The sequence below is a fragment of the Rhinatrema bivittatum genome, chromosome 4, assembly GCF_901001135.1.
Source record: "Rhinatrema bivittatum chromosome 4, aRhiBiv1.1, whole genome shotgun sequence".
Lineage (NCBI taxonomy): Eukaryota > Metazoa > Chordata > Amphibia > Gymnophiona > Rhinatrematidae > Rhinatrema > Rhinatrema bivittatum.
In genome coordinates this window covers 257728504-257747672 of record NC_042618.1, presented here as the reverse complement: position 1 = coordinate 257747672, position 19169 = coordinate 257728504, and the positions used below count along the sequence as shown (strand labels likewise).

The 19169-nt window shown below is 47.1% G+C and overlaps 2 protein-coding genes across 2 annotated transcripts in view; one reads left to right on the top strand and one right to left on the bottom strand.

Moving 5' to 3' along the window:
• RIBC2 (RIB43A domain with coiled-coils 2) overlaps positions 1-9041 on the bottom strand; it is a 74584-nt gene extending 65543 nt beyond the window's left edge. The window contains exon 1 of the mRNA XM_029600058.1: positions 8780-9041. Coding sequence (XP_029455918.1) covers positions 8780-8896 — 117 coding nt within the window. The 5' untranslated portion in view covers positions 8897-9041. The remainder of the gene's footprint in view (positions 1-8779) is intronic.
• A 98-nt stretch (positions 9042-9139) lies between these two features.
• The window catches only part of SMC1B (structural maintenance of chromosomes 1B), a 941781-nt gene continuing 931751 nt past the window's right edge, over positions 9140-19169 (top strand). Inside the window, 1 exon segment of the mRNA XM_029600056.1 lies at positions 9140-9395. Within this exon segment, the coding sequence (XP_029455916.1) occupies positions 9287-9395 (109 nt within the window). The 5' untranslated portion in view covers positions 9140-9286.

Below are 19169 nucleotides of genomic sequence, written 5' to 3'. Positions count from 1 at the left end.
GCCCCCTTTCACTTCCAAGGGTGGGGGGTCTTTCCGACCGCTGGACTTGCCTTGTCTGGTCCCTGACTTCTGGCTTATGAGCTTAAGTTGCATTGTCCCTCTGCCTTGCTTTTTATTTACATAGGAGCATACAAACAGGCAGATCTAGATAAAGTATCCTTCAGTATAAAGTTCTCATCAGAGCAAGGTCTCTTATTTTCCACTGGGACAGTGTTTTGGCCTGTCAATATTTGGCCTGGTTATTTATTGGCTATTATGATTCATATTTGCTGCTTGCAGGGGTAAAACATGAGATACCTCCCTACAAGCCCATGAGTTAAACGTGACTGTGGACTTTGTTCCCATGCAGACAGTTTGAAAACTGACACCTGCAGGAAAGAGATAAAATCAGGGACCTATTAAGATATCGCAATAAACATTTTCTTGCTAATAATATGCAAGAAAATGTATACTGTGATATCTTAATAGGTTCTAAATGGAACCCATTAATACATCCTTTACCATCTGATAAACCTCCGTTCCAAATAGCCTAGGTTCAATATGGAAGAGAGGCTTAACAGATAGTAAAGCATGTCTGTGTGTATGTCCCCATAATAATTTTGAAAGGCTAGAGTTAGATGGAGAAAACTTTGTGGGGATGTAGTGAGTTGGAGGAGGATCTGACTTCAGGGGTTTGCAATGCTCATGAGTGATTACTGTGTTGGGGGGGTTGAAAGTGCTTAAGAATATAAGAACATGCCATACTGGGTCAGACCAAGGGTCCATCAAGCCCAGCATCCTGTTTCCAACAGTGGCCAATCCAGGCCATAAAAACCTGGAAAGTACCCAAAAACTAAGTCAATTCCATGTAACCATTGCTAACGGCAGTGGCTATTCTCTAAGTGAACTTAATAGCAGGTAATGGACTTCTCCTCCAAGAACTTATCCAATCCTTTTTTAAACACAGCTACACTAACTGCACTAACCACATCCTCTGGCAACAAACTCCAGAGTTTAACTGTGCGTTGAGTAAAAAAGAACTTTCTCCGATTAGTTTTAAATGTGCCACATGCTAACTTCATGGAGTGCCCCCTAGTCTTTCTATTATCCGAAAGAGTAAATAACCGATTCACATCTACCCGTTCTAGACCTCTCATGATTTTAAACACCTCTATCATATCCCCCCTCAGCCGTCTCTTCTCCAAGCTGAAAAATCCTAACCTCTTTAGTCTTTCCTCATAGGGGAGCTGTTCCATTCCCCTAATCATTTTGGTAGCCCTTCTCTGTACCTTCTCCATTGCAATTATATCTTTTTTGAGATGTGGCGACCAGAATTGTACACAGTATTCAAGGTGCGGTCTCATCATGGAGCGATACAGAGGCATTATGACATATGTGGAATACATATGTACTGCGCCTCTAGGATTGTATTTTTAAACAATGTCCATGCCTGTTGAACACTTTTAATCTTTGCAGCTACACCTTTCAGTTTTTTTCTAAATGTTTTCCTCATTTTATCAAAGTTTCCCTTTTGAAAGTTTAGTGTTAAAGCTGCAGATTTACTTATTGTCCCCCTTCCAGTTATTAGTTTAAATTTGATCATGTTATGATCACTGTTGCCAAGTGGCCCCACCACCGTTACCTCTCTCACCAAATCCTGCGTTCCACTAAGAATTAAATCTAAAATAGCTCCCTCTCTTGTTGGTTCCTGAACCAATTGCTCCATGAAGCAATCATTTATTACATCCAGGAACTTTTATGTCTCTCTAGCAAGTCCTGATGTTACATTTACCCAGTCAATATTTGTTTCTTAGCCACTCCAGTGTAGCTTTGGCTGTGTGCTTCAGGTTGTTGGCATGCTGGAAGGTGAACGTCCATCTAGTTTCAGATATCTTGCAGAGGGCAGCAAATTTTACATAAGAACATAAGATATGCCATTCTGAGTCAGACCAAGGGTCCATCAAGCCCAGTATCCTGTTTCCAACAGTGGCCAATCCAAGACACAAATACTTGGCAAGTACCCAACATTAGATAAATCACAAGCTGTATGTTGCGCTGGAGGTGGACCGTTGGCCTGGTGCAGGATTGGTACGGCCCTCCGGTCGGATCTGGAGAGTGCCTGCCACCAGGCGGCGGAGCACAGGAGGAGACAGAGGTTAGCTGGAGCTTCACCAATAGCAACCCAGGGTTCTCTCAGGTTGAGTCCTTGGTTACCCGGGCCACCTGGTCTTAGGTGGGCCTCGCAGGGTCTCCTAGAGAGGAAGTGCAGAGGAGTGCCCACCACGAACAAGGGTGCACGGTCGATGTCCAAACAAGAATATCCAGAGGTCACAGGAGGCCAGAACAGAGAGTCCGAATGGATAGCGAGAATCAAGGCCAGAGTAACAGTTCAGAATGGTCAGCCGAAGCAGGGGTCAGTACCTGTAGTTAATCCGGAAGTAGTCAGGTCAGGCAGAGGTCAAGTTCCAGGCAGCGATCAAGAGTAATCAGTGTTTGGTCAGAGGTCGGTTCCAGGCAGCGATCAGGAGTAGTCAGTGTTCAGGCAAAGGTCGGTTCCAGGCAGCGATCAGGAGTAGTCAGTGTTCAGGCAGAGGTCAGTTCCAGGCAGCGATCAGGAGTGGTCAGAGAACAGGCAGAGGTCAGGTTCAGGCAGCAATCAAGAATAGTCAGGTGCAAGCAATGGTCAGTACCGTGAGATCAGTCCGAAGGGTACTACCACGAATGGAGAGACGAAGGAACAGGAGACACAGGAGACGCTGGAACAGGAGACGCTGGAACAAGAGTAACTGGAACAAGAGACGCTGGAAGGCAAACTAGACACACCGGAGTGTACAACCCGATTGCCAAGGCGAGAAAGTGGTGTCAGACCACTTCCTTTAATACAGCATCAATCAGGGTGCGCCGCGGAGGTGGGATCTGCCCCTGGCCCTTTAAGAGGCTGGGCAGTCCGCGCGCACCTAGGGGCAGGGCTGACGCCACGGAGGACGCTGAGCCCCACCATGAGGCCTGGACAGGAGCCTAAGCGCGGGGGAGCTGGGGACGCCGCAAACTGTCGGTGGCTGTGATGTGAAAGAGCCCGGAGCTTGTGAATGGACGGGAAAGGTGAGCAGGCCCGGACATGGAGCGAACGCGGCCGGGAAGCGCAACACTGTATTGTTTATTAATTACCGTAATAGCAGTTTATGGATTTTTCCTCTAGGAACTTATCCAAACCTTTTTTAAACACAGTTATACTAACTGCTGTAACCACATCCTCTGGCAATGAATTCCAGAGTTTAACTAAATAATTTTCTTTGATTTGTTTTAAATGAGCTGCTTGCTAACTTCATGGAGTGCCCCCTGGTCCTTCTATTATATGAGAGTGTAAATAACTGATTTACATTAACTTGTTCAAGTCCTTTCATGATTTTCTAGACTTCCATCATATCGCCCCTCAGTTGACTCTTCTCCAAACTGAACAGCCCTAACTTCTTTAGCCTTTTCTCATATGGCAGCCATTCAATGCCCCTTATCATTTTGGTCACCCCTTCTCTGCACTTTCTCCAGTGCAGCTATATCCTTTTTGAGATGCGGTGATCAGAACTGCGCACAATATTCAAGGTGCAGTCTCACCATGGAGTGAAACAGAGGTATTATGATATCCTCCATTTTATTTTCCATTCTCTTCCTAATATTTCCTAACATTCTGTTTGCTTTTTTGATCACCACAGCACACTGAGCCGATGATTTTAATGTATTATCCACTATGACGCCTAGATCTCTTTCCTGGGTGGTAACTCCTAAGGTAGATCCTAACATTCAGGTCTATCCAGTACCGAGCGGTAGGAAGAGCTGCGTTAGTGCCTGCGGCACCCGTGGTTGCCGCACGCACAGTGCAGCACACCTACCGCTCGATCCTGAACACTAATTTTATGTAAATGTAAACCGCGTCTAAGAAGGGCCCGTGAAGCCTTAGGCCCGCGCAACCCATTTTACTGGATAGAGCGCCTATACAGTATCCTGGGTGCGTGGGCCTAACGCTTCACGCCACGCTGGTATCTGTCATTTCAAATGACAGATACCAGGAAGTCGGGACTGCCAATCCCCCCTCCCCTCCTCCCAAAGCAGGGCGCGAAAAGCAGCCTTGCTCCGGGAGGGGAGAACCTGACAGCGGCGAAGCAAAAAAAAAAAAAAACCAAAAAACCAAAAGCAAAAAGTAAGTCGCTTCGCTTCTCCCCTCCTCCCGGAGCAAGGCTGCTTTTCGCGCCCTGCTCCGGGAGGAGGGGAGAAGCGGCGAAGCAACTTACTTTTGCATCCCCGATCGGACTTACTTTTTTTGCAGCCGTCCGGCCATCTGAAGAAGGTATCGTGGCTCCCCTCTGCCTCCCGGGGGAAGATGGATGCCAGCACGGGGGAAAGCGGCCCCTGTGCATTCAATTGGCTGCTCAAGACGTGACGTCACATGCCGTGACGCCAAACGTCGTGACGTCACGTCTTCAGCAGCCAATTGAATGCACAGGGGCCGCTTTCCCCCGTGCTGGCATCCATCTTCCCCGGGGAGGGGAAGATACCTTCTTCAGATGGACCGGACGGCTGCAAAAAAAGTAAGTCCAATCGGGGATGCAAAAGTAAGTTGCTTCGCCGCTTCTCCCCTCCTCCCGGAGCAGGGCACGAAAAGCAGCCTTGCTCCGGGAGGAGGGAAGAAGCGAAGCGACTTACTTTTTGCTTTTGGTTTTTTGCTTTTTTTTTTTGCTTCGCCGCTGTCAGGTTCTCCCCTCCTCCCGGAGCAAGGCTGCTTTTCGCGCCCTGCTCCGGGAGGAGGGGAGAAGTGACAGCGGCGAAGCGACTTACTTTTTGCTTTTGGTTTTTACGCTTTTTTTTGCTTCGGGAGGAGGGAGAGGACTGGGGCTGCCCCGGAGACCGGCACCCATGATCGCGGCCGGGGCAGGTGAGCGGGGGCTGGGGGAAAGCTTGCCGCCTACCCTTACCCCTGCCTCTACTGCAGGGGTAAGGGTAGGCGGGAAGTTAGCAGGTTAAACGCGCGACAAAACGGCAGGGAAAGATAGCAATAGTCGGGGCGCGGGTTACGGGATGCTAGGGAATAGTTAATTCGCTCGTTTGCATGCAATATACATGCCGCGTGCGGAAGGGGTTGGCCGGGGATTTTAGGACGCGGTAGGAGTAGGTTAAAGTGGATTCGGGATCGCAGGAAGGGATAACGCGGCCGGAAAGTGAGTAAAACGCGGCTTAGGAGCAGGGTAAACGCGGCCGCACTTTACAGGATAGACCTGATTGTGTAACTAAAGCAAGGGTTATTTTTCCCTATATGCATCGCTTTGCACTTGTCTACGCTAAATTTCATCTGCCATTTGGAAGCCCAATCTTCCAGTCTCGCAAGGTCCTCCTACAATTTAACTACTCTGCATAATTTTGTGTCATCTGCAGATTTGATCACCTCACTCATCGTATCCCTTTTCAGATAATTTATAAATATATTAAAAAGCACCGTTCCAAGTACAGATCCCTGAGGCACTCCACTGTTTACCTTTTTTTCATTTGAAAACTGACCATTTAATCCCACTATCTGTTTCCTGTCTTTTAACCAACTTGCAATACACAAAAGGACATCGCCTCCTATCCCATGACTTTTTAGTTTTCTTAGAAGCCTCTCATGAGGAACTTTGTCAAATGCCTTCTGAAAATCCAAATACACCACATCTATCAGTTCACCTTTGTCCACATGTTTATCACCCCTTCAAAAAAATGTAGGAGATTTGTGAGGCAAGACTTCCCTTGGGTAATTCCATGTTGGCTGTGTCCTATCAAACCATGTCTATCTAAATTTTCTACATAGACTTTTCTCCATTCATTGTCCCTTCTATCCTGACAAGTACCCCAGTCTCTGCAGATTAGAAACATCCCCATAACATGATGCTGCCACCACCACAATGCTTCACGATAATGATGGTGTCCTTTGGATGATGTGTTGCATTGGGTTGGCACCAAAGTTAATACTTTGCATTTGGGTCAAAAAGTTCTATTTTAGTTTTGTGAGATCACAAAATATTTCACCACATGGCTACAGTACCCCTTAAGTATTCCTCTGCATACTTTAAATGAGATTCAAGGTGAGCTTTCTTGAGTAATGGATTCTTTCTTGCCACCCTACCATATAGGCCAGATTTGTACTTGGGATATTATCACATGCACACATTGAACAACCTTGGCCATGGAAGTCTCCAACTCTTTCAAAGTTACCATCAGCATCTAGGTTGCCTCCCTGATCATTCTCCTTCTTGCTCAGTCATCCATTGCAGAAGGACATCCTCATGTAGGAAGAGTGTTGGTGGTATCATAAACCTTCCACTTCTTAATAATCACCTTGACTTTGTTCTGGGGGATATTCAAGGACTTTACAAAATTTTTATATACATCCCCAGATATGAGCCGTTCATAACTTTGTCGCAGCATTCTTTTGACAGTTTCTTGGTGCTCATGTTGAGTCTTTGTTTTGAAGTATACTAACCAGCAGAAAGAATCAACAGGAACTGCTGAATTTATCCTGTCTTCAGTGTGAATCAGTACAATTTAACAAGGTGGGGCTAATTCATTTGCCGTGTGTTTTTGAAGGCGATTGGATACACCTAACTAAGAATGAATCTAACATACACAAAAAATTTACCTAGCTAATATCAATTTACCCCACAATATCTTTTCTGCCCCAAGCTTTAAGTCACAAAATTTTCCAACAAAGCAATACTTACTCTTCAATCATTAGGAAATCACCTGCTCTCAGTACTCCCTCAGGAGTACTGAGAGTTAGGAATTGCAAACAGAATGTTAGGAATTATTAGAAAGGGAATTGTGAATAAAACGGAAAATGACATAATGCCTCTGTATCGCTCCATGGTGAGAACACCCTGAATACTGTGTGCAATTCTGGTTGCCGCATCTCAAAAAAGATATAGTTGTGATGAAGAAGGTACAGAGAAGGGCGACCAAAATGATAAAGGGGATGGAACAACTCCCCTATGAGGAAAGACTAAAGAGGTTGGACTGTTCATCTTGGAGAAGAGATGGCTTAGGGGGGATGTGACAGAGGTGTTTAAAATAATAAAAGGTCTAGAATGGGTAAATGTGAATCTATTATTTACTCTTTCAGATAATAGAAAGACTAGGGGGCACTCCATGAAGTTAGCATGTGGAACATTTAAAACTAATCGTAGAAAGTTCTTTTTCACTCAACGCACAATTAAACTTTGGAATTTATTGCTAGGGGATGTGGTTAGTGTAGATAGTGTAGCTGTGTTTAAAAAAGGATTGGATAAGTTCTTGGAGGAGAAGTACATTACCTGGTATTAATTAAGTTGACTTAGAAAATAGCCACTGATATTACTAGCAACAGTAACATGGAATAGACTTGGGCCTGGATTTTCTAAGGTCGCAGACTTTTCGCATGCGATCGCTTTTGAAAATGACCCCCTCAGTTTTTTGGTACTTGCCAGTTTCTTATGGCCTGGATTGGCCACTGCTGGAAACAGGATGCTGGGCTTGATGGACCCTTGGTCTGACCCAGTATGGCATTTTCTTATGTTCTTAGGAGTCCCTGTGCTGCCTTAAAAGAGCCAAGTGACCTGCAAGGACAGCATCAACTTGGTAGATCAGGAAATTATCCTGTATCTATGACCTGCTCTTCAGGTGATGCATTATTCTCTCACACTGAGGATAGGTCCTCAAGGGCTTGTGCTTAGGAAGGAAGGGTTAGGACAGCCATCATAGTTGGTGATTCAATCATTAGAAATGTTGATAGCTAGGTGGCTGGTGGACAGGAGGATCACTTGGTAACTTGTCTGCCTGATGCAAAGGAGTCTGATCTCATGTGTCACTTAGACAGGATTTTAGACAGTGCTGGAAAGGAGCTGGCTGTCATGGGGCATATGGATATCAGTGACATAGGAAGGTTTGGGAGGGAGTTTCTGGAAGCAAAATTTAGGCTTTTAGGTAAAAATTTGAAATCCAGAACCTCCAGGGTAGCATCTTTTCTTTTAATTGTTGTCTTGGTTATGAAATACCCCAAGTCTGTTGTCCGGTATGTTTGTCTTATTCGATTGTAAGCTCTATTGAGCAGGGTTCTATCTTTTTTTGTGTGTTTGTAGCATGCTGAGTATGTCGTGTAGCGCTATAAAAATGTAAGTAGTAGTAGTAATAATATGGCAGTTCTTATGTAGAGCTTTAAATATTTAAGATTGTTGCAGAAGTACAAGAGATGGACCCGTATCCAATCAAGATATTGCATGTTTTTATTTCTACTTCATTGTCTAAAGAATTCTATAATGTGTTGTTCACCTGGCAGTTGTGGGCTAGAATGTGTGGATATATGGCACAAGCACTGATTTCATGAATTTTACTTCCAGATTATAAGGCAACAAAAGGTGAACATTTTAAAAGAAGATTTAGACGTTCTATAGCCCATATTCATGCAAAACAATATGCAGATAAACACCAGAGAAATGCAGTATAACTATCTGCCAAATAGTTTATCTCACTATTTTGCAAGACATGCAATTTAGGGATTCAACAGAAAGTAGAAAAAAGACCTATTAAACTGTCCAAAATAATTAACGGAAAACTAAGAAAAAAGTAATTAAAGACTAGTAAATTCCCATCCCATGGCAACTTCCTAATAGTATGCATCTATATTTATCCATTCCCTTTCTAAAGGTGCGTGTTTGCTGTCACTTATTACATTTTTATATGTAATTTTGACCCAAAACAGATAGAAGCAAGAATACAGTTTAGATTCCGAATAACTTCATCTCACCCCTATAGTCCGAATTTTGCAATCGAAAATCCTGCTTTGCCTTTGCACCTCCGCATTTCTCCTTCTTTCCAAAACCGCAGCCTCTTTTCGATCCACAGGAATATCCAATTTATACATTTTTATAGGAAGAGCAAAAAAAAAGGTAAAAGGCTCCCTTTTCCCTCGCCCCTAGGCTGTCTGCCGGCAGTAGCGCCTTTACTTAAATGAGCAGTCTGCGAAGATATCGGGGCCTGCCCCCGGGGCTGTTCGCGCTCCAGTGTATTTATTACAGGCGTCAAAGCAACAGTTGCTTGGTTACCAGTTCCCGCCTTAAAAAAAAAAGGCGAGAATTCAGTAACGCGGGCTTAGTGATCTCGCGAGACTTTTCGTTTGCGAAGTCTGCTGATTTCACTGAGCGAGAACGTGGTCGTGCTAAGTGTTGGGGGTCTTATGGATTAGTGGCAAAATTGTGCAAAAGAATTTGGAGTGACGGTATTCAAGACTGGATAGAGAAACTTGAGAAAGAAGATGGGATATTTGAAGTTGCTGCTGTTGGAGAATTTCAAGTCGTGGCGCGGCCGGCAAATAATCGGCCCCTTCAAGAGATTCAATTGTATTATCGGCCCCAACGGTTCAGGTGAAAAGCATGGTGTAGCCACTTGCGGGCCCTGGTTGCTTAATTTAACCTCTGTTCCGGTTTTAGCGTGAATCCCTTTTTTAGTTAGATGCTTACAAGGAAGTTGTTCAGTTTAGCGCTTTTCAGTGCATAGAAGAAAAATACATTAGCAGTCGTGTGTTCCAGAAGTCCATCTTGCAAGTGGTGACCCCACCTACACGGTAGTTCCAAAGCTGTTCTCTGTTAAAGGTGTTTGACTGAATTTCCCGAACACCTTTTGTTTTATTTCTTTCAGACACTCATCAGAGATTACTCCTGGGGGAATTCTGCCCACAAATATTGGTCAAAATAACACAATTTACATTTTAATACAGAAAAATGTTAGTACTTAAAGATGCAGAAAACTATTTTGAGCAGAATTTCCCCAGAAATTCACTGTGGGGCAGATTTTATAAATCTGCGCACATGCGTACTTTTGTTCGCGGGATTTCAGTAGATACGTGCGTAGCCATTAAAATCCGGGGTCGGCGCGCGCAAGGCTGCCCAAAATCGGCAGCCTGTGCGCGCTGAGCCGCGCAGCCTGCTTCCGTTCCCTCCGAGGCCGCTCCGAAATCGGAGCAGCCTCCATGGGAACTTTCCTTCGCCCTCCCCTCCCCTCACCTTACCCTACCTAACCTCCCCCCGGCCCTATCTAAACCTCCCCCTACCTCTATCCCGAAGGTTACGCCTGCTGGAAGCAGGGCAGGCTGCTGTGCACCATGTTCCGGTCCGGGGGCTGGTCCAGGGGCTGCTGTCACGCCCCTGGAACGCCCCCGGGCCGGAACCACACCCCCGAAACGCCGCGTCACTCCCGGTACGCCCTCCGACACGCCCCTCCATGCAAGCCCCGGGACTTACGTGCGTCCCGGGGCTTGCGCGTGCCACCGAGCCTATGCAAAATAGGCTCAGCGCGCGCAGGGGGGGTTTGGGGTAGGTTTTCGGGGGCTACGCGCGTACCCCTTTGAAAATCTACACCTGTAAGTGTCCCTTCCACTCGCTTTCCCTATTCCCCTGGCCATTTTATTTTATTTTTATTTTATTTAGAGTTTTTATATACCGGCAATCATGAAAACATATCTTGCTGGTTTACATAGAACGGGGGTGCAATAAATACATAGAACTAGAACTGTGGTGACAGAAGGTACAGTTACATATAACAAGGGTGGCCAAACTTGGAGAAGGAAGAAGAGAGGAGAGGATAGAAATGGTTAAACAATATACAATTTAACTGTAGTATACAAAATAACTGTTATATACAAACGGCAAGGTGTTTTAGGAGTCATTGGATTGTGTCATTGGGTTGTGTCCGGAAAAGCTTGCTTGAATAACCAAGTCTTAAGTTTTTTCCTAAAAGTTGGGAGGCAGGGCTCCTGTCTGAGGTCTGTAGGAATGGAATTCCACAGTAGAGGGCCAGCTGTGGAGGTGGCGCGATCTCTTAGGGTAATGTGTTTGGTCGTTTTCGCTGGGGGAACTAGGAGGGAGCCTCTATAAGCATCTCTGGTAGGTCTAGTAGAATTATGTACTTGGAGAGGGAATTGGAGATCGAGAGTGGTGAGTTGATGTATAGTTTTATAGGTGATAGTTATGGCTTTATACATGATGCGGAAGTATACGGGTAACCAATGAAGCTCTTTCAAGACGGGGGAAATGTGGTCTCTTTTCCTTGCGCCTGTCAGAATACGGGCTGCTGAATTTTGAACCATCTGTAGTGGTTTGGAGTAGGATGAAGGTAGACCTAGCAATAGGGAATTGTAGTAGTCCAGTTTCGAAAAAATGACTGCTTGGATGATCGTTCTGAAGTCTTGAGCGTGGAAAAGAGGTCTTATCCTTTTCAGGACCTGGAGTTTATAGAAGCAGTCTTTGGTTGTTTTGTTGATGTGTGCCTTGAAGTTTAGCCGGTTATCTATTATCACTCCTAGGTCTGTAGTTTGTGTGGTAGCAAGATTGGTAGGAAGAGTACTGTTGTTGGTGTTGTTTTCAGGCGAGATGAGAAGGATCTCAGTCTTGGAGGAATTTAAGATGAGGTGTAGGCTGTTGAGTAGTTGTTTGATTTTTTGGTGGCAAGATTCCCAGTAGTCAAGAGTATTAGAGTATGTGTCTTTGATAGGGATGATGATTTGAATATCATCTGCGTATAGGAAAAACTTTAGATTGAGGTCGGTGAGAAGTTGGCATAGAGGAAGAAGGTAAATATTGAATAGAGTCGGAGATAATGAGGAACCTTGTGGGACTCCAATGGCAGAGTCAAATCTTGAGGATTCCTTGTTTTGGAGTTTAACTTTGTAACCTCTATTGTTGAGAGAGGTTTTAAACCAGGAAAGGACGGTGCCGCTGATTCCTATGGATGACAACTGGTTTAGGAGGATGGCGTGGTTGACCGTGTCAAACGCTGCCGATAGGTCTAGCAAGATCAATAGGAATGAGTTTCCTTTGTCGAGGCCCAATAGGATATGGTCTGTCAAAGAGATAAGGAGAGATTCTGTGCCTCGATTTTTTCGGAATCCGTGTTGTGGGGCGAAGAGGAGATTATTGTCTTCGATGTAGTTTGATAGTTGAGAGTTGACTAGTTTTTCCATGATCTTGGCGATGAATGGGAGGTTAGCTATGGGGCGGAAGTTGTTGGGGTCCTTTGGGTCAAGGTTGGGTTTCTTTAGGAGTGGTGAGATTGAGGCCATTTTGAGATCATCTGGGAAGGATCCTTGGGCTAGAGAGCAGTTGATAATGTTTGTCAATGATGTGGCTATTGTGTCTGGAATAGATAGGAGTAGTTTGGTGGGGATGTGGTCTGCAGGATGAGACGAAGGTTTCATTCTTCTCAGGATGGTTTGTATCTCAGTGGAAGAGACAGGCTCAAAAGTGTTTAGGCTGGAGTTTATGAAGGTCGGGTGTTGATATGTCGGGAGGGCGTCAGCTGTATTGGAAGGCAGTTGAGTTAAAAGATTGTTGATTTTATTTTGGAAAAACTGGGCGAGTTCTTCAGCTTTGGATTGTGCCATGTCGCCGGGGATTTCTCGCGGTATGGTTTGAGTGAGGCTGGATACATAAGCGAAGAGGGCTTTAGCATCAAAGACCAGGTTGTGAATCTTAGATGCAAAATAATCTTTTTTTGATTTTGAGGTGAGGGCTTTGTATTGGTATAGTGTGGATTTGTATGATGAAATGGTGATGTCAGAAGGAGTTTTACGCCAAGTCGCTTCTTTCTTTCTTAAACTTTGTTTTAGTTTTCTGAGTTCATTGGTGAACCAAGGTTGTCTGTTGGAGGCATTGAGTGAGATGTTTTTGCCCTCTCAGGCCCCAACTCCTCCACCTGCCAGTATCTCTCCCTTCCACTCTATCACCAGTCCCAGAGTTTGACCCGTTCTCAATACTGCCCCTCACACAGTCTCCCTTTGTCCCTCAGTTTGACCCGTTCTCAATACTGCCCCTCACACAGTCTCCCTTTGTCCCTCCCTCTCTCTAATACACATACCCCCCCCCCCAATATAGGGCCCTCTTTCTTTTATACACACCCACACAAACTCCCTTTCTCTCTCTCACATACATCTCACACAGGCTACCTATGTCTCTTTCTCTCTCATGCACCCATTCACACAGGCTCTGTCTCACACATACACAATCCCTTCACATAGACACGGTCTCTTTTTCATACACACGAGCTCCCAATCTCTCAAACACATACACTCCTTCACAATCTCCTCATATAAACTTCCTCTCTCTGAAACCCACACTCAAGCATCTCCCCCCCCCTCCCCGCTTACATCCCATGCTCTCTCTCACACCCTCTCCTCCCCTCATAGGCTCCCTCTCTCTGAAACCCATACTCCAGCATTCCCCACTTCCCCGCTCTCTTACTTCCCATGCTCTCTCTCTCCCCCTCTCCTTTCTCAAACACACACATTTTCTCTCTCTGGGGCCTTCCATCTTCGCCACGAGCGGATCATACTCCGCGGCACATGGGTCTTCCTTCGCCGCGAGCGGAGCATGCTCCGTGGCATGTGGGGTCCTTCCATTTCGCCGAGAATGGCGTGCTGGGGCCTTCATCTTCTCTGCGAACGGAATACATCCTGCGGCACACGCAGGACACGCTCCATTCGCAGCATGCAGGGGTCTCTGCTATTTTCTGCGCAGCAAATGGCCATTCTGCGCATGGGGGAATTCTGCGCTCCGCAGTAGCGCAGAATTCCCCCAGGGCTTAGATGGTGCAGTGTTAGAAAATGCAAAACCTTTGGAATTTTACTATGGGAATTTAGTCACTATCTTGCTCACTAGAAAATTCTATCAAGATATCCTCAGATAAGTGTGTTCCATATCTGCAGGAAGGTTCCATCATCGAGGTTGGCATGTTCTAAATCACACCCGACCTGCCCAGTTTCCATCAGAGACTTCTAACTTGTTGGTATCTATTTACAGGTAAGGCATACCAGTTTCCAAATTGCGATTTCTGCTACTCATATATATATACCAGAAAGTGCCTTGTACCCTCCCCATTCATTCCTTCTTCACTTGCCTGGAATTTTCCTCTTCTACTTCATTTTTTTCCCCACCGTTCTCTCCCTGGTTTTTTTTTCAGCTTCCTAAGGATTTATGTGGCTTATAAAATTAACAGTCGCTACTAGGCTACCATTTTAAATAGGTGGGCAATTCTGCTTCGACAATGGCCAGCGCATGATCATGTTCCAGGTAGGCTCAGATAGGATGTTAACTAGCATATTGTACAGCTTTGCAATTTGAAGGCTAAGAAGAGTTTGCCCTCAGCTCATATTTCAGACCTATTGCTTGGATCATAATCAAAAAGAGACCTAGAAGATGTATTGTACTGTATTTGATTCTCAGCAGTGCAGTGGCAGACATGCAAAGCTTCTTTGTTGCTGGGAGAGGAGGCTGGGCCCCAAAGGAAGACTTCCACATAATCTAGAACTCTTGTCAGGTGGTCAACAACTACTAGGTAAACATTTTTATTGTAAAAATATATATATATATATATATATATATATATATATGCTCAGTGTACTATATTTAATTCTGAACACATTTTATTTTATTTATAGCATTTATTAATTAGCTCTACCAAGGCCCTAGGCTGTGAACATAAAAACATACGTAATTAAATAAAACATTCATAATAAAACAAACTGAAAAACAGAAATGGTTTGGATAATTGCCAGTTCCCTGTACGTACCAGGATCAGTCCAGACTGCTGGGTTATGCCTCCCTTCCAGCAGATGGAGTCAGAGAGAAAACTGAAAAGCACCACCCACATATCCCTGGGTGCCACCTGCGATCCCTCAGTATTTTCTCTGACTCCAGCAGATTGAGAGGCATACCCTGTGGTCCTGATCTTGGTTTTTCTTGGGGCTGTGTCTCACCAGGTTTGACCACCTTAAAAAAAAAAAAAAAATCTAATATAAAAGAAAGTTTGTACAATACGGCTTCAGAGCCTGTGACTGGATCATTAAAAAGAGGAAAATCAAAAGCGTTTTTTTCTCGTCCCTATTTTGCTGAAGCAGCCAGCCACAGGCAGGCACGGCAGGGCTTGGTCCTGTCTCTATTTCTCGGATTGTGTTTCAGTTTGGCCCGGTGAGAAGAGGGGGGGGGGGGATTTACCGGTGGGCCGGTCACTCTCCCCTCTCTCAGAGACGTTCCATTCCTCTGCCCCCCCCGAAGCGCCGTTCCCCGTGGGCAGAGTTTCGTTTTCCAAAAAAAAAAAAAAAAAAAAAGGTTAAATAACTTATCTTTTTCTTCGGCCTGTGCTTTTCTTCTCAGCCGTGCCTGCCAGCAGTCCCGGGCCTCCGGAGGGGGTGGAGTTCTCCACCCGGCTGCAGACCATGCCTCAGGGGACGGCATGCTCCCGATTAGTATGGGAGCGGTGGCCATTTTGTCTGCCTCAGACGAAGATGCTGACGACTCGGAGGAGGGAGGGGATCTCCCTCCCCCACTGTCCCCGCCGCACAGGCCGCGTGGTTTGCCGGCCAAACCTGCTCCTCCCCCGGGTAATGTCTCGGGGGAGGGGGTCCTTAAAGCGACGGCAACCTTTTTCATCTAAATTTATATTATTGCTGCATAAAGCTTATTTAGAGGCAGAGTCTGAGTGGTATTTTCAGTCTCCCCTCCTTGCAAAGATCCTGAGGGACTCGGGGGGGGGGGGGGGGGGTAAGTTGCCTGATCCAGTGGACCCGGTGGATCCGGGTTGTCAGGATCCTTTCACCCTGGATGATAAGGGAGATAACGTCGCTCCGGTGGAGGGGGATGACCCACAGGTCCTACGCCTGTTCCATAGGGAAGAACTGGACCATTTAATTTTGCATGTGCTGCAGGAGCTGGAACTCCCCCCTATCTCAGGACTCGTCGGATTTGTCTATGGGGGATGCAGCGTTAGCGGGACTCCGTGCCCCGCCGCAGATGTTCCCTTTTCACCCGAAACTTTCACAGATTGTGTCACGGGAGTGGGAGACCCCGGAGGCTTCCTTGAGGGACACTAGAGCCATGGAATAGTTGTATCCACTCCCTGTTGAGACGCTTGACCTCCTTAAGGTTCCCAAAGTGGACTCCGCAGTCACGGACATAGCCAAGCACACTACTATTCCGGTGACGGGGGGCACTGCGCTTAAAGACTTGCAGGATAGGAAGTTGGAAGCGTTGCTTAAGCGTATATTTGAAGTATCTGCCTTGGGAATACGGGCAGCTGTATGTAGTAGCCTTATACAGCGGGCTTTGCTTTGATGGGTTCAGCAAATATTGACGGCCCAAGACCTTTCCCCCAGGGAGGACGAACAGGTGACCCGTATGGAATCAGCTGTTGCCTATATGGCTGACGCCCTCTATGATCTCCTTCGGACCTCGGCACGTACTATGTCTTCGGTATCGGCGCGTCGCCTGTTGTGGCTCCGGAACTGGTCCGCGGATGCTTCTTCTAAATCCCAACTCGGCTCCTTCCCTTTTCAGGGTAAGTTGTTATTTGGTGATGAGTTGGAACAACTTATCAAGGCACTGGGTGACAACAAGGTGTACAAGCTGACAGAGGACAAGCCCAGGGCGGCCCGCTCTCCTGGTAATGTCCGAGGCCGTTTCAGGGGACAGCGTCATTTTTGTTCAAATAGGGGGGCTGCGGGCTATGGCCCTCAGCAATCAGCTTCGAGAAAACAGTCTTGGTTGACTTCCTTTCGAGGCAGGCGTCCTCAGCGAGCCGGGACCCATGCCTTCGCCAACAACAGCAAGCCTGCACAATGAAGGGACGCCGACCCATTCCGAACATCGGGGATCTGCTGTCCCACTTTTACGAGGAATGGGTCAAAATTACTTCCGATCAGTGGGTACTAGATAGTATAAATCACGGTTATGCTTTGGATTTTGCTCATCCCCTCCGGGATCTTTTCCTGATGTCTCCTTGCGGGCCACCGCGCAAGCAACAGGTGGTCCTTCAGACTCTAGATCGGTTGAAGGCTCTGGGAGCCATTATGCCGGTTCCTCCGTCAGTGCACCGGCCGGGTCGATACTCCATCAATTTTGTGGTACCAAAGAAGGATGGGACTTTTCGCCCGATTTTGGACCTCAAGCAGGTCAACAAAGCCTTGAGGGTGCCTCGCTTTCGTATGGAAACGTTGCGGTCGGTCATTGCGGCAGTCCATAAGGGAGAGTTTTTGGCTTCTTTGGATCTGACGGAGGCATATCTTCACCTAGGGATCCAGGAACACCATCAGCGGTTTCTCAGATTCATGATTCTGGAGCAACACTATCAGTTTTGTGCCCTCCCCTTTGGTCTGGCGACTGCTCCTCACATATTCACCAAGGTGTTGATGGTGGTAGCGGCGAGCTTACGTCGGGAAGGAATTCTGGTGCATTCCTACCTGGACGATTGGCTTATTCGAGCGAAATCGGAGCAACTCTGCCGGGCGGCGGTCCGTTCGGTTGTGTGTCGTCTACAGTCTCTGGGCTGGGTTGTCAACTATGCCAAGAGCCAGCTGATCCCAACCCAGGTAATAGAGTTCTTGGGGGCTCGCTTCGATATGTTGGTGGGCAGAGTTTCCTTACCCCTCAATCGCATGGACAGGTTGATGTCCCAGGTACGGCGTCTGCTCTCTCTCCCCTCCCCAGTGGTGTGGGATTATTTGCAGGTTCTTGGATATATGGCGTCTACCCTGGAGCTAGTCCCTTGGGCCTTCGCACATTTAAGACCATTGCAGAGAACGCTGCTCTCGCGTTGGGATCCCAAGTCGGAGGAGTACCAGATCCCCTTGCCTCTGCTCGAACCGGCCAGGTCCAGTCTGGCCTGGTGGTTAAATCCGGATCATCTTCTGAAGGGGGTCTACCTCGAGAGTCCCCAATGGATAGTGGTAACGACTGATGCCAGCCTCTCTGGTTGGGGAGCAGTGTGCCAGTCGAGGTCGGCTCAGGGCCTTTGGTCTCCGTTTCAGGTACAGTGGTCCATCAACAGGTTGGCGACCAGAGCGGTCCGACTAGCTCTGCAACACTTCTTACCACTGTTACGCAACAAAGCGGTACGGATTCTTTCCGACAATGCGACCGCGTGGCCTACATAAACAGGCAAGGAGGCACCAGAAGTCGTCCCGTGTCCGAGGCCGACATGCTGATGAGATGGGCAGAGCGCCACCTTGACCGGATTGCGGCGTCTCACATCGCCAGCGTCGACAACGTTCAGGTGGACTTCCTCAGTCGACAACAATTGGATCCCGGGGAATGGGAACTGTCGGAGGAAGCGATGAGCATGATGATAAGACGATGGGGGACCCCCCCCACCTGGACCTGATGGCAACTCGACGGAATGCAAAGGCGGCTCGCTTCTTCAGTCGCAGGCGAGACCACGGGTCCGAAGGGGTGGATGCTCTGGTTCTTCCTTGGCCGCTGCACATCCTTCTCCATGTGTTTCCTCCATGGCCGCTGATTGGAAAGGTATTGCGTCGCATAGAGTCTCACCAGGGCCCAGTAGTTCTAGTGGCTCCCGAGTGGGCCCGAAGGCCATGGTTCGCCGATCTGATCAACCTAGTGGTGGACGGTCCGCTGCGTTTCAGTCATCTGCCCAACCTGCTGCGGCAGGGTCCAGTATTTTTAGAGCAGGCAGATTGATTCTGTCTAGCGGCCTGGTTTATGAAAGGAGACAGTTAAGAAGAAAGTGTTACTCGGAGGCAGTTATTTCCACTCTTCTGCGAGCCAGAAAAACTTCTACGTTGCTTACATATGTTCGGGTTTGGAAAGACTTTGATTCCCGGTGCTGTGGGTTCAGCTTGTTCCCTCGTCGGGCCACTGTTGTTCACATCCTGTCATTTTTACAGGACGGCTTACAAAAGGGTCTGTCTAACAGTTCGCTCTGGGTTCAGGTTTTGGCCTTGGGCAGTCTCCGTGGTAAAATTGATGATATTTCCATAGCGGCTCACCAAATGTGATACAGTTTTTGAAGGGGGCCAAGCACTTGAAACCACCGGTGCGAGTGGTTTGTCCATCTTGGAGTTTAAACTTGGTTCTCCGGTCACTCGGCGGGCCACCCTTTGAGCCCTTGAAGCGAGCAACGCTTAAAGACTTGACGCTTAAGGCGGTGTTTCTCGTGGCTATCTGTTCGGCTAGGCGGGTTTCCGAGCTTCAAGCCCTGTCCTGTCGAGAGCCTTTTCTGCGTATTTCTGATTCGGGTATCTCTCTTCGCACAGTACCTTCCTTTTTGCCCAAGGTAGTCTCGACTTTTCATGTCAATCAATCCGTCGAGTTACCGGCTTTTTCTGATGCAGATAAGGATCTACGGAGGTTGGA